The sequence below is a fragment of the Oncorhynchus mykiss genome, chromosome 19, assembly GCF_057628025.1.
Source record: "Oncorhynchus mykiss isolate SJ-2025 chromosome 19, ASM5762802v1, whole genome shotgun sequence".
Classification (NCBI taxonomy): domain Eukaryota; kingdom Metazoa; phylum Chordata; class Actinopteri; order Salmoniformes; family Salmonidae; genus Oncorhynchus; species Oncorhynchus mykiss.
In genome coordinates this window covers 7,705,506-7,725,769 of record NC_143040.1, presented here as the reverse complement: position 1 = coordinate 7,725,769, position 20,264 = coordinate 7,705,506, and the positions used below count along the sequence as shown (strand labels likewise).

The 20,264-nt window shown below is 42.6% G+C and overlaps 1 protein-coding gene across 1 annotated transcript; it reads left to right on the top strand.

Moving 5' to 3' along the window:
- The first annotated feature begins 7,712 nt into the window (after positions 1-7,712).
- LOC149974790 (CD5 antigen-like) lies at positions 7,713-12,910 on the top strand. The gene is made up of 3 exons (XM_090210004.1): positions 7,713-8,005; positions 8,432-8,737; positions 12,483-12,910. The coding sequence occupies exons 1-3, from the start codon at positions 7,804-7,806 to the stop codon at positions 12,908-12,910; spliced, it is 936 nt and encodes a 311-aa protein (XP_090066130.1). The 5' UTR covers positions 7,713-7,803.
- The last annotated feature ends 7,354 nt before the right edge of the window (positions 12,911-20,264 follow it).

Below are 20,264 nucleotides of genomic sequence, written 5' to 3'. Positions count from 1 at the left end.
TTTAGTTTGGTTTTTACCACCAGAGAAACATGGGGTTCTGGGTAACATGGGGTTTTGGTAACATGGGGTTTTGGGTAACATGGGGTTACGGTAACATGGGGTTTTGGGTAACATGGGGTTTGGTAACATGGGGTTTTGGGTAACATGGGGTTTGGGTAACATGGGGTTCTGGGTAACATGGGGTTTTGGGTAACATGGGGTTTGGGGTAACATGGGGTTCTGGGTAACATGGGGTTCTGGGTAACATGGGGTTTTGGGTAACATGGGGTTTGGGGTAACATGGGGTTTTGGGTAACATGGGGTTTTGGGGTAACATGGGGTTTGGGGTAACATGGGGTTTGGGGTAACATGGGGTTTTGGGTAACATGGGGTTTGGGGTAACATGGGGTTTGGGGTAACATGGGGTTTGGGGTAACATGGGGTTTTGGGTAACATGGGGTTTGGTAACATGGGGTTTTGGGTAACATGGGGTTTTGGGTCACATGGGGTTTTGGGTAACATGGGGTTTTGGTAACATGGGGTTTGGGTAACATTGGGTTTTTGGGTAACATGGGGTTTGGGTAACATGGAGTTTGGGGTAACATGGGGTTTTGGGTAACATGTGGTTTTGGGTAACATGGGGTTTGGGGTAACATGTGGTTTGGGGTAACATGGGGTTTGGGGGAACATGGGGTTTTGGGTAACAGGGTTTGGGGGAACATGGGGTTTTGGGTAACAGGGTTTGGGGGAACATGGGGTTTTGGGGAACATGGGGTTTTGGGTAACATGGGGTTTGGGGGAACATATTGTTTTCTTAACATGGGAATTCGGTAACATGGGATTTTGGTAACAATCGGTTTTTAATTATTTTAAGAGAGTAGCTCAATTACGTCTGTTACATGTTCCAGTATTATCTTTATTTTTTTGTCTTAGTGTCTCTTAGATTCTTTATCTTATTTAGTGTCTCTTAGATTCTTTATCTTATTTAGTGTCTCTTAGATTCTTTATCTTATTTAGTGTCTCTTAGATTCTTTATCTTATTTAGTGTCTCTTAGATTCTTTATCTTATTTAGTGTCTCTTAGATTCTTTATCTTATTTAGTGTCTCTTAGATTCTTTATCTTATTTAGTGTGTCTTAGATTCTTTATCTTATTTAGTGTCTTAGATTCTTTATCTTATTTAGTGTCTCTTAGATTCTTTATCTTATTTAGTGTCTCTTAGATTCTTTATCTTATTTAGTGTCTCTTAGATTCTTTATCTTATTTAGTGTCTCTTAGATTCTTTATCTTGAAGTGTTTCCATTATTAGTCCAGGTATTATTATAATCATCTGTTCATTCTTTGTATTTTTAAACATTTTTTAATAAAGGGGTTTGTTGTTGTTGTTTACCTCTCATGATGTTATTGATTATAAATGTTATGATATTGATTATGATGTAGATTAGTGTTATGTTGTTAGTAGTATAGAGATAATGATGTTATTGATTATAAATGTTATGATATTGATTATTGATTACGAAGTAGATTATTGTTTTGATGTTGCTCTCTAAACTGCCATGTAATCAACTGAATGCTTTTAATAAAATTACAGGCTGTCAGTCTTGTGTGATTTAATTATTAGACAGACTACAACATACAGTATGAATTAACTGAGATCAGTCTTGTGTGATTCCCCTCTTGGACAGACTACAACATACAGTATGAATTAACTGAGATTTTTTTTTTTTTTTTACCTTTATTTAACCAGGCAAGTCAGTTAAGAACAAATTCTTATTTTCAATGACGGCCTGGGAACTGCCTGTTCAGGGGCAGAACGACAGATTTGTACCTTGTCAGCTTGTCAGCTCGGGGGTTTGAACTCGCAACCTTCCGGTTACTAGTCCAACGCTCTAACCACTAGGCTACCCTGCCGCCCCAATCAGTCTGTGTGATTCCCCTCTTGGACAGACTACAACATACAGTATGAATTAACTGAGATCAGTCTGTGTGATTCCCCTCTTGGACAGACTACAACATACAGTATGAATTAACTGAGATCAGTCTGTGTGATTCCCCTCTTGGACAGACTACAACATACAGTATGAACTAACTGGTCATACATTTGGCAGGAGGTTAGGAAGTGCATCTCAGTTTCCACCTCATTTTGTGGGCTGTGGGCACATAGCCTGTCTTCTCTGGAGAGCCAGGTACTGACCTGTATATAGTCCTGCTATTGTTATTTTACTGTTGCTCTTTAATTACTTTTTACTCTTTAATTACTTGTTACAGGCCAACCCAAGTGGTACTGTTCAGTAGGATAATAGTAGACCAACCCAAGCTGTACTGTTCAGTAGGATAATAGTAGACCAACCCAAGTGGTACTGTTCAGTAGGATAATAGTAGACCAACCCAAGCTGTACTCTTCAGTAGGATAATAGTAGACCAACCCAAGCTGTACTGTTCAGTAGGATAATAGTAGGCCAACCCAAGTGGTACTGTTCAGTAGGATAATAGTAGACCAACCCAAGCTGTACTCTTCAGTAGGATAATAGTAGACCAACCCAAGCTGTACTGTTCAGTAGGATAATAGTAGACCAACCCAAGCTGTACTGTTCAGTAGGATAATAGTAGACCAACCCAAGCTGTACTGTTCAGTAGGATAATAGTAGACCAACCCAAGTGGTACTGTTCAGTAGGATAATAGTAGACCAACCCAAGCTGTACTGTTCAGTAGGATAATAGTAGACCAACCCAAGTGGTACTGTTCAGTAGGATAATAGTAGACCAACCCAAGTGGTACTGTTCAGTAGGATAATAGTAGACCAACCCAAGTTGTACTGTTCTGTAGGATAATAGTAGACCAACCCAAGCTGTACTGTTCAGTAGGATAATAGTAGACCAACCCAAGCTGTACTGTTCAGTAGGATAATAGTAGACCAACCCAAGCTGTACTGTTCAGTAGGATAATAGTAGACCCACCCAAGCTGTACTGTTCAGTAGGATAATAGTAGACCAACCCAAGCGGTACTGTTCAGTAGGATAATAGTAGACCAACCCAAGCTGTACTGTTCAGTAGGATAATAGTAGACCAACCCAAGCTGTACTGTTCAGTAGGATAATAGTAGACCAACCCAAGTGGTACTGTTCAGTAGGATAATAGTAGACCAACCCAAGTGGTACTGTTCAGTAGGATAATAGTAGACCAACCCAAGCTGTACTGTTCAGTAGGATAATAGTAGACCAACCCAAGCTGTACTGTTCAGTAGGATAATAGTAGACCAACCCAAGCTGTACTGTTCAGTAGGATAATAGTAGACCAACCCAAGCTGTACTGTTCAGTAGGATAATAGTAGACCAACCCAAGCTGTACTGTTCAGTAGGATAATAGTAGACCAACCCAAGCTGTACTGTTCAGTAGGATAATAGTAGACCAACCCAAGCTGTACTGTTCAGTAGGATAATAGTAGACCAACCCAAGCTGTACTGTTCAGTAGGATAATAGTAGACCAACCCAAGTGGTACTGTTCAGTAGGATAATAGTAGACCAACCCAAGTGGTACTGTTCAGTAGGATAATAGTAGACCAACCCAAGCTGTACTGTTCAGTAGGATAATAGTAGATCAACCCAAGCTGTACTGTTCAGTAGGATAATAGTAGACCAACCCAAGCTGTACTGTTCAGTAGGATAATAGTAGACCTTTTAGTCACCCCTCCACTCTCTCCCTGAGTCCAGGCCCCAGACAGACAGAACAGCAACACCGTCAGAACTATAGCAGTCTTCATTCTGAAATGACTCTGGTCTTCTTCAGAAGTAGTGCAGTAGTCTACAGGGTTCAGAACTCACCTTTTTAAACACTTCTTATCACTCATATCATGAGGTTTCACATGTGTTTGGTTACATAGTGCCAAATGTTCTTCTGGGTGATAAAACAGCAAACATTAAGAGTGTTTATTTATCAGACCCACATATATAATAAATATACTATAATATACTACATTCAGGTGCTTTTAGTACTCACACATGAATTATATCCTGTTTGCAGGTCATGTGTTGTTTTGAGCCAGCAGTAAAAACACACTGACAGGACAGTTCCTCCTATGGCCACTAGCATTGCTTGCTGTTTGGGGTTGTAGGCTGGGTTTCTGTACAGCACTTTGAGACATCAGCTGATGTAAGAAGGGCTTTATGAGTAAAATTGATTTGATGATTGATTTGATAGTCCTCTGAGTGGAACGGTGGGAGACAAACAGGACCCCCCCCCCCCCCCCATCTCCCATACTCTTCTTCTCTCCCCTCTCCACTTCTCTCTCTCCCCTTTTCTCCCCCTCTCATCTTCCCCCCCTCTCATCTTCCCCCTTCTCCCCTCTTCTCTCTCTCCTCTTCTCCCCATCTCCTCTTCTCCACTCTCTCCTCCCCCTGTCCTCTTCTCCCCCCTCTCCTCTTTTCTCTCTCCTCCCCTCCCCTCCCCTCCCCTCTCCTCTCCTCTCCTCTCCTCTTCATATTTTCATCACTGACTTCTCACTAGTGATGTCATCATAACCAGTAACCTGTTCCTCTCTTGGCCCAGCCTGACCCTGACATATAGCATCAGGCCTGTTGAGCTGATTTGGGTAACAGACCTCTAGCTCCTACACCACATCCCCCCTTCTCCTGCTCTAACATGAGACCTCATCAGTACCCATTTTGGGTGCTGGTACTGTTTATATTTAGGTGCTGGAACATTAAGCTAATATTCTATAAGAGGTGAACTCAAGCAGTAGAAAGTTAGAGGTGATATTATAGGACACACTATGTGTAACTTTGCTGCTCTGACAGCAGTTTCCTGTGGAGTTTTTTTAACATATCAGTTTGCTGTCGTGTGTTCAACCACTGATCCAAGATAAGTTGCTAAGAAGTTAATCTCACATCATTGACGTTAGGACGTAATGAGAGAGAAGTCATATAGCCTAGCAGTATTTTCCACTCTTCAGTCCACTCTTTATGACAGCAGACTGTGGAGCCCCAGTTAGAGACAGATATGATACCTGCAGTGATACTGATGACCCTGTTGTGGAGCACAGGTAGGTTTTGCTATACTGATATACACTTGTGACAGTTACTGAGATATGATTTTGTAAGATATATTATAATTAGCAGTAAATTATTATTTTTAGTAAAATAACATACAACTGGAAGCAGACAGTAAAAATGTGTCTCAAAGCAGGACAATGATGTGATCACCTGTAAATGTACTTTACTGTAGCCTAACTGTCCATCTGCGGACAGGCACTAATGTCAGTTAAGTTGTGATGGTGTCATGCATCTGACTGTTGTATATTCAGTGTGTCAATGATTGATTGTATCTGTCTCTATGTAAATGAATGAGAGGATATATTATGTATTATATATTATATTGGTGTTTGGTTAGAGTAGGAGAAGGGAGGGTGTAGATGATAGAGGTCTATGAGCTGAGTCAAGATCAACAGGTCCAACACTATACGTCACGAAGAGAGAGAGAGAGAGAGAGAGAGAGAGAGATGAGAAGAGAGGAGGGGTGGGGAGAGAGATTTGAGGAGGAGGAGAGAGAGAGAGGGTAGGGAGAGAGGAGGGGTGGGGAGAGAGATTTGAGGAGGAGGAGAGAGAGAGGGTAGGGAGAGAGGAGGGTTGGGGAGAGAGAAAGGGAGGGGCGATGGGAAAGGAGGGCATAGAGCAAGATAGCTGAGAGAGGAGGGTAGGGAGAGAGATTTGAGAAGGAGAAAAGAGGGAAGGGTAGAGGAGAGAGGAGGGTAGATACGAGAGAAGGGTAGAGGAGAGAGGAGGGTAGGGGAGAGAAGGTAGGGTAGAGAGAAGGGGAGGGGAGAAAGGAGGGAAGGGGAGTGTGGAGGGTAGGAGAGAGAAGGGTAGAGTAGAGACGATGGGAGGGGAGGGGATAGAGAGATTTGCAGAGGAGAGAAGAGGGTAGGGGAGAGATGAGGGTGGAGGAGAGATGGGGAATGTGTTTACACATGGGTGTTGTTGCACCATACCAACGATAAGCCTGTCTTCCCCATCACATTATGAAAGGTCATGTTGATGTTCATTTAACCTCTGTCTCTCTCTTCCTCTGACTCCTCCCTTTCTCTCTCTCTCTGTCCCTCGCTCCCTTTCTCCTCTGTCTCTCTCTTTCTCCTCAGATCTCCAGGCTCAAAGCGTCAGTCCACCAGGTAGGTAGAGTATAAATCTACAGTGATTATAGCAGTTCAATATTAGTCAACTTTATTATCCCACATGGAGAAATTCATGTGTCCATACAAACCATTCTAAAACCCAATAACAAGTAGTGTTTTATGGAACTACTTATACTTGACATATTATATATTATATTGGTCTGATGTTAGAGTAGGAGAAGGGGGTGTAGATGATAGAGGTCTGTTACCAAGGCAACAGGTCTGATGCTATCTGTCAGGAAGAGAGAGAGAGGAACAGAGAGAGAGAGAGAGAAGGCGTGGAGAGAAAGTGAGATGTCAACAGAGATAGGGCTGACAGACTAACATGCAGCCAACTGAATATCTTGTCTTTACTGACTTCTCACCAGTGATGTCATCATAACCAGCAACTTTTTCCACTCTTGGTCCGGCTCAGCTTGACCCCTGACCTCTGATATTAATGATTTAAAAAATGATTTAAAAAAAATTTAATTAGATTTAATCTCATCTGCAAAGAGAGTTACACATTTGCATGGAAGGGGAATGTACACTACATGACCAAAAGTATGTGGACACCTGCTCATCTAGCATCTCATTCCAAAATCATGGGCATTAATATGGAGTTGGTCCCCCCTTTGCTGCTATAACAGCCTCCACTGTTCTGGGAAGGATTTCCACTAGATGTTGGAACATTGCTGCGGGGACATGCTTCCATTCAGCCACAACAGCATTAGTGAGGTTGGGCGATTAGGCCTGGCTCGCAGTCGACGTTTCAATTCATCCCTAAAGGTATTCAATGGGGTTTAGGTCAGGGCTCTGTAAAGGCCAGTAAAGTTCTTCCACATCGATCTCAACAAATTCTCTCTGTATGGACCTCGCTTTGTGTACAGGGGCATTGTCATGCTGAAACAGGAAAGGGCCTTCCCCAAACTGTTGCCACAAAGTTGGAAGCACAGAATAGTCTAGAATGTCATTGTATGCTGTAGCGATTCGATTTCCCTTCAATGAAACTAAGGGGCCTAACACGATCCATTAAAAACAACCCCAGACCATTATTCCTCCTCCACCAAACTTTACAGAAGGGGTGTCCACATACTTTTGTATATATAGTGTATGTACACATGGGTGTTGTTGCACTATACCAACGATAAGCCTGTCTTCCCCATCACATCATGAAAGGTCATGTTGATGTTCATTTAACCTCTGTCTCTCTCTTCCTCTGACTCCTCCCTTTATCCTTTGTTTCTCTCTATCTCTCTCTCCCTCTCCCTGTCTCTTTCTCCCTCTTTCTCCTCTGTCTCTCTCTTTCTCCTCAGATCTCCAGGCTCAAAGCGTCAGTCCACTAGGTAGGTAGAGTATAAATCTACAGTGATTATAGCAGTTCAATATTAGTCAACGTTATTATCCCACATGGAGAAATTAATGTGTCCATACAAACCATTCTAAACCCCAATAACAAGTAGTGTTTTATGTAACTACTAATACTTGTCAACCACAAAGCATTACTGCTGTTAGAATAACAGAATCACTGTCATCATCTGTCCTCACCACTGTGTTTTCCTCTCTGCTGTTTACAGCTGAATACTCAGTCAGACTGGTGGATGGGACCACTTCCTGTTCTGGGACAGTGGAAGTCTTCTACAGAGGAGAGTGGTTGAGTCTATGTTCTAGTTGGTGGAGAATGATCGGAGAGGTTAAGGTTGTGTGTAGACAGCTGGACTGTGGGAATCCTGTAGCTGAATCTAGAGGAGGTCTGGTTGAAAAGGGAAGAGGAGGAGTCATGCAAATTAGTACTTGCAGGGGAAATGAGTCTTCTGTCAGACAGTGTGGCATCAGAAGAGGTGTCTGTGATGGTAAATATTATCGTCATGTGACCTGTTCAGGTAAGAGACTGGTCATATTGAGAGATTTATTTATACATTATACAATATTACCATGTATCATGTTTTATGTGTTTTTATTTCATTTAAATAGAGAGAGATGTCAGATGTATTTAAACATTATATTTGTGTTTGTCATATTGGTTTATGGGAGATGTTCATGGGCAGATCATTGTAGTTCAGATGGTACTGAAGTGAAGCTGCCTGATGGATGTCCAGCTGTTTATTTTCTATAAAGTGAAGTGAACTTATTCCTGTCTCCTGCCTGCATTATTCCCAACCCGATCCTGAGTGACTAAGAACCCATTTCTACCTCTTACAGTATCAAACATAGCAAACTACTATCTTTTATCCAACATATTTGTGTTTAGTCCTTGACAGTGTCATCAACAAAACTGATTGAATGTTCAACCAACTCTTTTTCTCCAGAGTCTGTGCGGCTTGTGGATGGAGCTGGTCTCTGCTCTGGGAGAGTGGAGGTGAAGTCCAATCAGTCCTGGGCCTCAGTGTGTGAAGCTGACTTTGACCGGCAGGATGCAGAGGTAGTCTGTAGGGATGTTGGCTGTGGGGCTCCTGCATCTCTACAGGGGGGGCTCTATGGAGGAGGTGAGGGTCAGACCTGGGATAAAGAGTTCCAGTGTAAAGGCAAAGAGTCCCTTCTCCTGGACTGTGACACCTCAGACAGAGAGAACAACACCTGCCTACCTGGTAATGCTGTTGGACTCACCTGCTCAGGTAAGAAACAGTTTGTCACTCAATCAACATTGTTTCTCACCTGGAGTGAAGAATACGAGAGACAATATAGGTATGTTTTAGTGAGAAAATAGTAAGATTACTGTCTCTCAATCAATCAATCAAATTTATTTTATATAGCCCTTCGTACATCAGCTGATATCTCAAAGTGCTGTACAGAAACCCAGCCTAAAACCCCAAACAGCAAGCAATGCAGGTGAAGAAGCACGGTGGCTAGGAAAAACTCCCTAGAAAGGCCAAAACCTAGGAAGAAACCTAGAGAGGAACCAGGCTATGTGGGGTGGCCAGTCCTCTTCTGGCTGTGCCGGGTGGAGATTATAACAAAACATGGTCAAGATGTTCAAATGTTCATAAATGACCAGCATGGTCGAATAATAATAAGGCAGAATAGTTGAAACTGGAGCAGCAGCACAGTCAGGTGGACTGGGGACAGCAAGGAGTCATCATGTCAGGTATTCCTGGGGCATGGTCCTAGGGCTCAGGTCCTCCGAGAGAGGGAAAGAAAGAGAGAATTAGAGAGAGCATATGTGGGATGGCCAGTCCTCTTCTGGCTGTGCCGGGTGGAGATTATAACAGAACATGGCCAAGATGTTCAAATGTTCATAAATGATCAGCATGGTCGAATAATAATAAGGCAGAACAGTTGAAACTGGAGCAGCAGCACAGCCAGGTGGACTGGGGACAGCAAGGAGTCATCATGTCAGGTAGTCCTGGGGCATGGTCCTAGGGCTCAGGTCCTCCGAGAGAGAGAAAGAGAGAAGGAGAGAATTAGAGAACGCACACTTAGATTCACACAGGACACCGAATAGGACAGGAGAAGTACTCCAGATATAACAAACTGACCCTAGCCCCCCGACACATAAACTACTGCAGCATAAATACTGGAGGCTGAGACAGGAGGGGTCAGGAGACACTGTGGCCCACTCCGAGGACACCCCCGGACAGGGCCAAACAGGAAGGATATAACCCCACCCACTTTGCCAAAGCACAGCCCCCACACCACTAGAGGGATATCTTCAACCACCAACTTACCATCCTGAGACAAGGCTGAGTATAGCCCACAAAGACCTCCGCCACGGCACAACTTAAGGGGGGGGGGGGGGGGCGCCAACCCAGACAGGATGACCACATCAGTGACTCAACCCACTCAGGTGACGCACCTCCTCCAGGGACGGCATGAGAGAGCCCCAGTAAAGCCAGTGACTCAGCCCCTGTAATAGGGTTAGAGGCAGAGAATCCCAGTGGAAAGAGGGGAACCGGCCAGGCAGAGACAGCAAGGGTGGTTCGTTGCTCCAGAGCCTTTCCGTTCACCCTCCCACTCCTGGGCCAGACTACACTCAATCATATGACCCACTGAAGAGATGAGTCTTCAGTAGAGACTTAAAGGTTGAGACCGAGTTTGCGTCTCTGACATGGGTAGGCAGACCGTTCCATAAAAATGGAGCTCTATAGGAGAAAGCCCTGCCTCCAGCTGTTTGCTTAAAAATTCTAGGGACAATTAGGAGGCCTGCGTCTTGTGACCGTAGCGTACGTGTAGGTATGTACGGCAGGACCAAATCAGAGAGATAGATAGGAGCAAGCCCATGTAATGCTTTGTAGGTTAGCAGTAAAACCTTGAAATCAGCCCTTGCTTTGACAGGAAGCCAGTGTAGAGAGGCTAGCACTGGAGTAATATGATCAAATTTTTTGGTTCTAGTCAGGATTCTAGCAGCCGTATTTAGCACTAACTGAAGTTTATTTAGTGCTTTATCCGGGTAGCCGGAAAGTAGAGCATTGCAGTAGTCTAACCTGGAAGTGACAAAAGCATGGATTAATTTTTCTGCATCATTTTTGGACAGAAAGTTCCTGATTTTTGCAATGTTACGTAGATGGAAAAAAGCTGTCCTTGAAATGGTCTTGATATGTTCTTCAAAAGAGAGATCAGGGTCCAGAGTAACGCCGAGGTCCTTCACAGTTTTATTTGAGACGACTGTACAACCATTAAGATTAATTGTCAGATTCAACAGAAGATCTCTTTGTTTCTTGGGACCTAGAACAAGCATCTCTGTTTTGTCCGAGTTTAAAAGTAGAAAGTTTGCAGCCATCCACTTCCTTATGTCTGAAACACATTCTTCTAGCAAGGGCAATTTTGGGGCTTCACCATGTTTAATTGAAATGTACAGCTGTGTGTCATCTGCATAGCAGTGAAAGTTAACATTATGTTTTCGAATAACATCCCCAAGAGGTAAAATATATAGTGAAAACAATAGTGGTCCTAAAACGGAACCTTGAGGAACACCGAAATTTACAGTTGATTTGTCAGAGGACAGACCATTCACAGAGACAAACTGATATCTTTCCGACAGATAAGATCTAAACCAGGCCAGAACTTGTCCGTGTAGACCAATTTGGGTTTCCAATCTCTCCAAAAGAATGTGGTGATCAATGGTATCAAAAGCAGCACTAAGGTCTAGGAGCACGAGGACAGATGCAGAGCCTCGGTCCGATGCCATTAAAATGTCATTTACCACCTTCACAAGTGCCGTCTCAGTGCTATGATGGGGTCTAAAACCAGACTGAAGCATTTCGTATACATTGTTTGTCTTCAGGAAGGCAGTGAGTTGTTGCGCAACAGCCTTTTCTAAAATTTTTGAGAGGAATGGAAGATTCGATATAGGCCGATAGTTTTTTATATTTTCTGGGTCAAGGTTTGGCTTTTTCAAGAGAGGCTTTATTACTGCCACTTTTAGTGAGTTTGGTACACATCCGGTGGATAGAGAGCCGTTTATTATGTTCAACATAGTAGGGCCAAGCACAGGAAGCAGCTCTTTCAGTAGTTTAGTTGGAATAGGGTCCAGTATGCAGCTTGAAGGTTTAGAGGCCATGATTATTTTCATCATTGTGTCAAGAGATATAGTACTAAAACACTTGAGTGTCTCTCTTGATCCTAGGTCCTGGCAGAGTTGTGCAGACTCAGGACAACTGAGCTTTGAAGGAATACGCAGATTTAAGGAAGAGTCCGTAATTTGCTTTCTAATAATCATAATCTTTTCCTCAAAGAAGTTCATGAATTTATCACTGCTAAAGTGAAAGTCATCCTCTCTTGGGGAATGCTGCTTTTTAGTTAGCTTTGCGACAGTATCAAAAAGGAATTTCGGATTGTTCTTATTTTCCTCAATTAAGTTAGAAAAATAGGATGATCGAGCAGCAGTAAGGGCTCTTCGGTACTGCACAGTACTGTCTTTCCAAGCTAGTCGGAAGACTTCCAGTTTGGTGTGGCGCCATTTCCGTTCCAATTTTCTGGAAGCTTGCTTCAGAGCTCGGGTATTTTCTGTGTACCAGGGAGCTAGTTTCTTATGAGAAATGTTTTTAGTTTTTAGGGGTGCAACTGCATCTAGGGTATTGCGCAAGGTTAAGTTGAGTTCCTCAGTTAGGTGGTTAACTGATTTTTGTCCTCTGGCGTCCTTGGGTAGGCAGAAGGAGTCTGGAAGGACATCAAGGAATCTTTGTGTTGTCTGTGAATTTATAGCACGACTTTTGATGATCCTTGGTTGGGGTCTGAGCAGATTATTTGTTGCAATTGCAAACGTAATAAAATGGTGGTCCGATAGTCCAGGATTATGAGGAAAAACATTAAGATCCACAACATTTATTCCATGGGACAAAACTAGGTCCAGCGTATGACTGTGACAGTGAGTGGGTCCAGAGACATGTTGGACATGTTGGTCTCTCTCTTTTCTTTTCTCAGAGCCTGATGATGTGAGGCTGGTGGGAGGAGGCAGTCGCTGTGCTGGTGGAGTGGAGCGGTACGACCAGGGAGAGTGGAGGATTGTGGGTTCAGTCTTGAACGTGAAGGATACAGCTGCAGTAGTGTGTAGACAGCTGGGTTGTGGTTCCACTGTTTCAGTACAACCTATAAAAACCACGAGAGGGTTTTTAGTTTCCTGTTATGGGTCTGAGTCTTCACTGAGGGAGTGTGAGAGAAGTTATGATCTCCATCCTGGACTCACAGTGATCTGCTCAGGTAATAACAAGATACACTATATTGCCAAAACTATGTGGACATCAGTGGATTCTGCTATTTCAGACACACCTGTTGCTGACAGGTGTATAAAATCGAGCACACAGCCAAGCAATCTCCATAGACAAACATTGGCAGTAAAATTTCCTTACTGAAGGTCTCGGTGAATTTCAATGTGGCACGTCTAGGAGCAACAACGGCTCAGCCGTGAAGTGGTAGACAACACAAGCTCACAGAACGGACCGCCGAGGTTCTGAACCACGTAGAGCATAAAAATTATCTTCTGTTTTAAAACTCACTGCTGAGTTCCACATACTTTTGTCCATGTATTATATCTCCTTCCTGCACTCACAGTGATCTGCTCAGGAAATATCAACATATTATAATTATATTCAACTGATTTCCTTCATTCATACAACTTCCTCTGCACCTCTCATGATGACTGTTTAGCTTGTCAGTCTGCTTTACTAAATAGATCCCTCAGTCAAGTAGGAATCAAATACAACTTAAATATCCCAGAATGCTTTGTATTTGAGTGTTACCTCAGTGAACGTCTCTACTCACTACGACTGTAACAAGGAGAGGAGGAGAGGAAGACGGAGAGGAAGAGGGAGATATGGGAGAGATCAAATATATTTTTATCACTGAGTTCTCACCAGTGATGTCATGATATCCAGTAACCTTTTCTACTCTTGGCCCATCCTGACCCTGACATACAGCATCAGACCTTGTAGATCAGATGTTACTGAAGTGAAGCTGCCAGATGGATGTCCAGCTGTTTATTTTCTATAAAGTGAAGTGAACTTATTCCTGTCTCCTGCCTGCATTATTCCCAACCCGATCCTGAGTGACTAAGAACCCATTTCTACCTCTTACAGTATCAAACATAGCAAACTACTATCTTTTATCCAACATATTTGTGTTTAGTCCTTGACTGTGTCATCAACAAAACTGATTGAATGTTCAACCAACTCTTTTTCTCCAGAGTCTGTGCGGCTTGTGGATGGAGCTGGTCTCTGCTCTGGGAGAGTGGAGGTGAAGTCCAATCAGTCCTGGGCCTCAGTGTGTGAAGCTGACTTTGACCGGCAGGATGCAGAGGTAGCCTGTGGGGAGCTTGGCTGTGGGGCTCCTGCAGCTCTACAGGGGGGGCTCTATGGAGAAGGTGAGGGTCAGACCTGGGATAAAGAGTTCCAGTGTAAAGGCAATGAGTCCCTTCTCCTGGACTGTGACACCTCAGACAGAAAACACAACACCTGCCTACCTGGTAATGCTGTTGGACTCACCTGCTCAGGTAAGAAACAGTTTGTCACTCAGTCAACATTGTTTCTCACCTGGAGTGAAGAATATGAGAGACAATATAGGTTTGTTTTAGTGAGAAAATAGTAAGATTACTGTCTCTCTCTCTTTTATTTTCTCAGAGCCTGATGATGTGAGGCTGGTGGGAGGAGGCAGTCGCTGTGCTGGTGGAGTGGAGTGGTACGACCAGGGAGAGTGGAGGACTGTGGGAACTGAAGACTGGGACCAGGAGGATGTAGCTGCAGTAGTGTGTCGACAGCTGGGTTGTGGCTCCACTGTTTCAGCACTTCCTGGAATCACCACTAGAGGGTTTGGAGTTTCCTGTTTTGGGCCTGAGTCTTCACTGAGGGAGTGTTGGAGAATGTATAATCGTCTTCCTGGACTCACAGTGATCTGCTCAGGTAATAACAACATATTATAATTATATTCAACTGATTTCCTTCATTCATACAACTTCCTCTGCACCTCTCATGATGACTGTTTAGCTTGTCAGTCTGCTTTACTAAATAGATCTCTCAGTTAAGTAGGAATCAAATACAACTTAAATATCCCAGAATGCTTTGTATTTGAGTGTTACAGTGCCTTGCGAAAGTATTCGGCCCCCTTGAACTTTGCGACCTTTTGCCACATTTCAGGCTTCAAACATAAAGATATAAAACTGTATTTTTTTGTGAAGAATCAACAACAAGTGGGACACAATCATGAAGTGGAACAACATTTATTGGATATTTCAAACTTTTTTAACAAATCAAAAACTGAAAAATTGGGCGTGCAAAATTATTCAGCCCCCTTAAGTTAATACTTTGTAGCGCCACCTTTTGCTGCGATTACAGCTGTAAGTCGCTTGGGGTATGTCTCTATCAGTTTTGCACATCGAGAGACTGACATTTTTTCCCATTCCTCCTTGCAAAACAGCTCGAGCTCAGTGAGGTTGGATGGAGAGCATTTGTGAACAGCAGTTTTCAGTTCTTTCCACAGATTCTCGATTGGATTCAGGTCTGGACTTTGACTTGGCCATTCTAACACCTGGATATGTTTATTTTTGAACCATTCCATTGTAGATTTTGCTTTATGTTTTGGATCATTGTCTTGTTGGAAGACAAATCTCCGTCCCAGTCTCAGGTCTTTTGCAGACTCCATCAGGTTTTCTTCCAGAATGGTCCTGTATTTGGCTCCATCCATCTTCCCATCAATTTTAACCATCTTCCCTGTCCCTGCTGAAGAAAAGCAGGCCCAAACCATGATGCTGCCACCACCATGTTTGACAGTGGGCATGGTGTGTTCAGGGTGATGAGCAGTGTTGCTTTTACGCCAAACATAACGTTTTGCATTGTTGCCAAAAAGTTCAATTTTGGTTTCATCTGACCAGAGCACCTTCTTCCACATGTTTGGTGTGTCTCCCAGGTGGCTTGTGGCAAACTTTAAACAACACTTTTTATGGATATCTTTAAGAAATGGCTTTCTTCTTGCCACTCTTCCATAAAGGCCAGATTTGTGCAATACACGATTGATTGTTGTCCTATGGACAGAGTCTCCCACCTCAGCTGTAGATCTCTGCAGTTCATCCAGAGTGATCATGGGCCTCTTGGCTGCATCTCTGATCAGTCTTCTCCTTGTATGAGCTGAAAGTTTAGAGGGACGGCCAGGTCTTGGTAGATTTGCAGTGGTCTGATACTCCTTCCATTTCAATATCATCGCTTGCACAGTGCTCCTTGGGATGTTTAAAGCTTGGGAAATCTTTTTGTATCCAAATCCGGCTTTAAACTTCTTCACAACAGTATCTCGGACCTGCCTGGTGTGTTCCTTGTTCTTCATGATGCTCTCTGCGCTTTTAACGGACCTCTGAGACTATCACAGTGCAGGTGCATTTATACAGAGACTTGATTACACACAGGTGGATTGTATTTATCATCATTAGTCATTTAGGTCAACATTGGATCATTCAGAGATCCTCACTGAACTTCTGGAGAGAGTTTGCTGCACTGAAAGTAAAGGGGCTGAATAATTTTGCACGCCCAATTTTTCAGTTTTTGATTTGTTAAAAAAGTTTGAAATATCCAATAAATGTCGTTCCACTTCATGATTGTGTCCCACTTGTTGTTGATTCTTCACAAAAAAATACAGTTTTATATATTTATGTTTGAAGCCTGAAATGTGGCAAAAGGTCGCAAAGTTCAAGGGGGCCGAATACTTTCGCAAGGCACTGTATCTCAGTGAATGTCTCTACTCACTACCACTGTAAAATGTCATGTTATTGTCATATCTAAATGAGGAAAGTAGTTGAGGAGCTACGTTTTCTTTTTCTCTCCTCTTGTTCCAGATGTCCTGCTTCAGCCTGATATCAACATATGTTGTCTCAGTGACTGTAGGCCCACTACTCATGTTGCCCTGTGAGGGAGGGTGGCTGGCACTGTTACATGCTGATGTTATTGTCATATCTATAGGAAACTAGTTGAAGAGGTTTTTCTTGTTCTCTTTTATTGTTACAGATCTCCTGGTCCAGCCTGATATCTTCCTGACTGACTCAATGGGAGGGGTCTTCAGGGGCCACCAGGGGCCCGAGATGTTCAGGGGCTACAGCTTCACCATCACCTGCTCCACTCAGCCACAGTACCCAGGAGGCTCCTTCCTCCTCACGTTCACCGGCTCCAACAGAACCCAGACCCAGCCAGCTGTCAATCACTCTGCTGCCTTCCTCTTCCCTGCTGCAGATGACTCCCACCAAGGGAACTACAGCTGTGTTTATGACAATTATGTTTTCTCTCATAACTTCTCCTCTGAGAGTGAGCTCCTCTCCCTCACCATCACAGGTAACTGAACATGAACCAGACTTATAACTTTGTCATTGACAGATTTCCCACAGATCTATGTGATGATGATCAGTCCCCTCATCAAAGGTGTTTCTGTTTGCAGCCTCTCCTCTGCCAGCCTTCATCATCAGACACGTTGTAGTACTGCTGATCCTACTGACAGCCATCACCACCTCCTACCTGTACTACAAGGTAAAGACATTTACTCAGACGTTACAAGTAATTTAAACTAGAGGGGGAGAGAATGGAGATATGTCTGACTGTTGGTGCTGTGTCTCCCTAGCCCTCCAGGAGGCAGAAGAGAGTGAACAGGGTGAGCAGCATGGATCTTTATGTCAATGCCATGGAGATGTTCTCTCTGAGCTCCAGAGCTGAAGCTGGACCGGGAGAGGAGAGAGCAGCCCAGGGGACGGAGTAGGAGTAGAATGAATCTGACCCTACATGCTTATCTTAGGTCAGTTTTGTGTTTTAAATCGATGGTCCGCAGTGGACTGGTGTTTAAAATGTGGTGACAAACCTGAAGTGGTTCTAATTTTAATAACAAGTTCAGAATTAGTTTCTCTTTCTAGAACCTTGGAAGAAATCTAAAAGGAGTGACTGCAACCACCATTATTCATTTAGTTTGGTTTTTACCACCAGAGAAACATGGAGTTCTGGGTAACATGGGGTTCTGGGTAACATGGGGTTTTGGGTAACATGGGGTTCTGGGTATCATGGGGTTCTGGGTATCATGGGGTTCTGGGTAACATGGGGTTCTGGGTAACATGGGGTTCTGGGTAACATGGGGTTTGGGGTAACATGGGATTTTGGTAACATGGGGTTCTGGGTAACATGGGGTTTGGGGTAACATGGGATTTTGGTAACATGGGGTTCTGGGTAACATGGGGTTCTGGGTAACATGGGGTTTGGGGTAACATGGGATTTTGGTAACATGGGGTTCTGGGTAACATGGGGTTTTGGGTAACATGGGGTTCTGGGTATCATGGGGTTCTGGGTATCATGGGGTTCTGGGTAACATGGGGTTCTGGGTAACATGGGGTTCTGGGTAACATGGGGTTTGGGGTAACATGGGATTTTGGTAACATGGGGTTCTGGGTAACATGGGGTTTGGGGTAACATGGGATTTTGGTAACATGGGGTTCTGGGTAACATGGGGTTCTGGGTAACATGGGGTTTGGGGTAACATGGGATTTTGGTAACATGGGGTTTGAGTAACATGGGGTTTGATTATGTTAAGAGAGTTGCTCAGTAATGTGTGTTTTGTGTCCAGAATGCTTTTTGCTTTTGTCTTCATCTTATTATTATTATTTATTATCTGTTAGATTCTTTATCTTATTTAGTGTCTCTTAGATTCTTTGTCTTATTTAGTGTCTCTTAGATTCTTTATCTTATTTAGTGTCTCTTAGATTCTTTATCTTATTTAGTGTCTCTTAGATTCTTTGTCTTATTTAGTGTCTCTTAGATTCTTTATCTTATTTAGTGTCTCTTAGATTCTTTATCTTATTTAGTGTCTCTTAGATTCTTTATCTTATTTAGTGTCTCTTAGATTCTTTATCTTATTTAGTGTCTCTTAGATTCTTTATCTTATTTAGTGTCTCTTAGATTCTTTATCTTATTTAGTGTCTCTTGGATTCTTTGTCTTATTTAGTGTCTCTTAGATTCTTTATCTTATTTAGTGTCTCTCAGATTCTTTATCTTATTTAGTGTCTCTTAGATTCTTTGTCTTATTTAGTGTCTCTTAGATTCTTTATCTTATTTAGTGTCTCTTAGATTCTTTATCTTATTTAGTGTCTCTTAGATTCTTTATCTTATTTAGTGTCTCTTAGATTCTTTATCTTATTTAGTGTCTCTTAGATTCTTTATCTTGAAGTGTTTCCATTATTAGTCCAGGTATTATTACAATCATCTGTTCATTCTTTGTATTTTGAATTTTTTTTTAATAAAGGGGTTTGTTGTTGTTTACCTTATCATGATGTTATTGATTATAAATGTTATGATATTGATTATGATGTAGATTAGTGTTATGATGTTGCTCTCTAAACTGCCATGTAATCAACTGGATGCTTTTAATAAAATTACAGGCTGTCAGTCTGATTTAATTATTAGACAGACTACAACATACAGTATGAATTAACTGAGATCAGTCTGTGTGATTTCCCTCTTGGACAGACTACAACCTACAGTAAGAATTAACTGAGATCAGTCTGTGTGATTCCCCTCTTGGACAGACTACAACATACAGTATGAATTAACTGAGATCAGTCTTGTGTGATTTAATTATTAGACAGACTACAACATACAGTATGAATTAACTGAGACCAGTCTGTGTGATTCCCCTCTTGGACAGACTACAACATACAGTATGAATTAACTGGTCATACATTTGGCAGGAGGTTAGGAAGTGCATCTTAGTTTCCACCTCATTTTGAGGTCTGTGTGCATATAGCCTGTCTTCTCTGGAGAGCCAGTTACTGACCTGTATATAGTCCTGCTATTGTTATTTTACTGTTGCTCTTTAATTACTTGTTACTTTAATTTCTTATTCTTATTCATTTCAGCATTTCTTTTGAAAGTTTCCCAACTAAATACTGGTATGTTGAAAGCTGTTGTGTAGGTCAGTGGTGTCGTGGTGCCTGGAGAAGTGGGTATACAGTACTCTAATTTAGTAAAACATTTTCCAAACTAAATACTGGTATGTTGAAAGCTGTTGTGTAGGTCAGTGGGGTAGTGGTGACAGGAGAAGTGGGTATACAGTACTCTAATTTAGTAAAACATTTTCCAAACTGAATACTGGTATGTTGAAAGCTGTTGTGTAGGTCAGTGGGGTAGTGGTGACAGGAGAAGTGGGTATATAGTACTCTAATTTAGTAAAACGATGTGAAATATTATATGGGAAACAGTGACATACACTCTGAATGACCTAAAACTGTAAATACCCATATTGGTCTTTCACAGTCAGACCAACCCAAGCTGTACTGTTCAGTAGGATAATAGTAGACCAACCCAAGTGGTACTGTTCAGTAGGATAATAGTAGTCCAACCCAAGCTGTACTGTTCAGTAGGATAATAGTAGACCAACCCAAGCTGTTCTGTTCAGTAGGATAATAGTAGACCAACCCAAGCTGTACTGTTCAGTAGGATAATAGTAGACCAACCCAAGCTGTACTGTTCAGTAGGATAATAGTAGACCAACCCAAACTGTTCTGTTCAGTAGGATAATATTAGACCAACCCAAGCTGTACTGCTCAGTAGGATAATATTAGACCAACCCAAGCTGTACTGTTCAGTAGGATAATAGCAGACCAACCCAAGCTGTTCTGTTCAGTAGGATAATAGTAGACCAACCCAAACTGTACTGTTCAGTAGGATAATAGTTTTACTATTATTGAAACAGAGAGACTGA

Excerpts from the sequence above, each read along its gene's own strand:
- LOC149974790 (XM_090210004.1), top strand. The coding sequence starts at position 7,804 with ATGATCGGAGAGGTTAAGGTTGTGTGTAGACAGCTGGACTGTGGGAAT. Across the intron at positions 8,006-8,431 it reads TCGTCATGTGACCTGTTCAG|AGTCTGTGCGGCTTGTGGAT; the intron begins GTAAGAGACTGG and ends CTTTTTCTCCAG. Across the intron at positions 8,738-12,482 it reads TGTTGGACTCACCTGCTCAG|AGCCTGATGATGTGAGGCTG; the intron begins GTAAGAAACAGT and ends TTCTTTTCTCAG.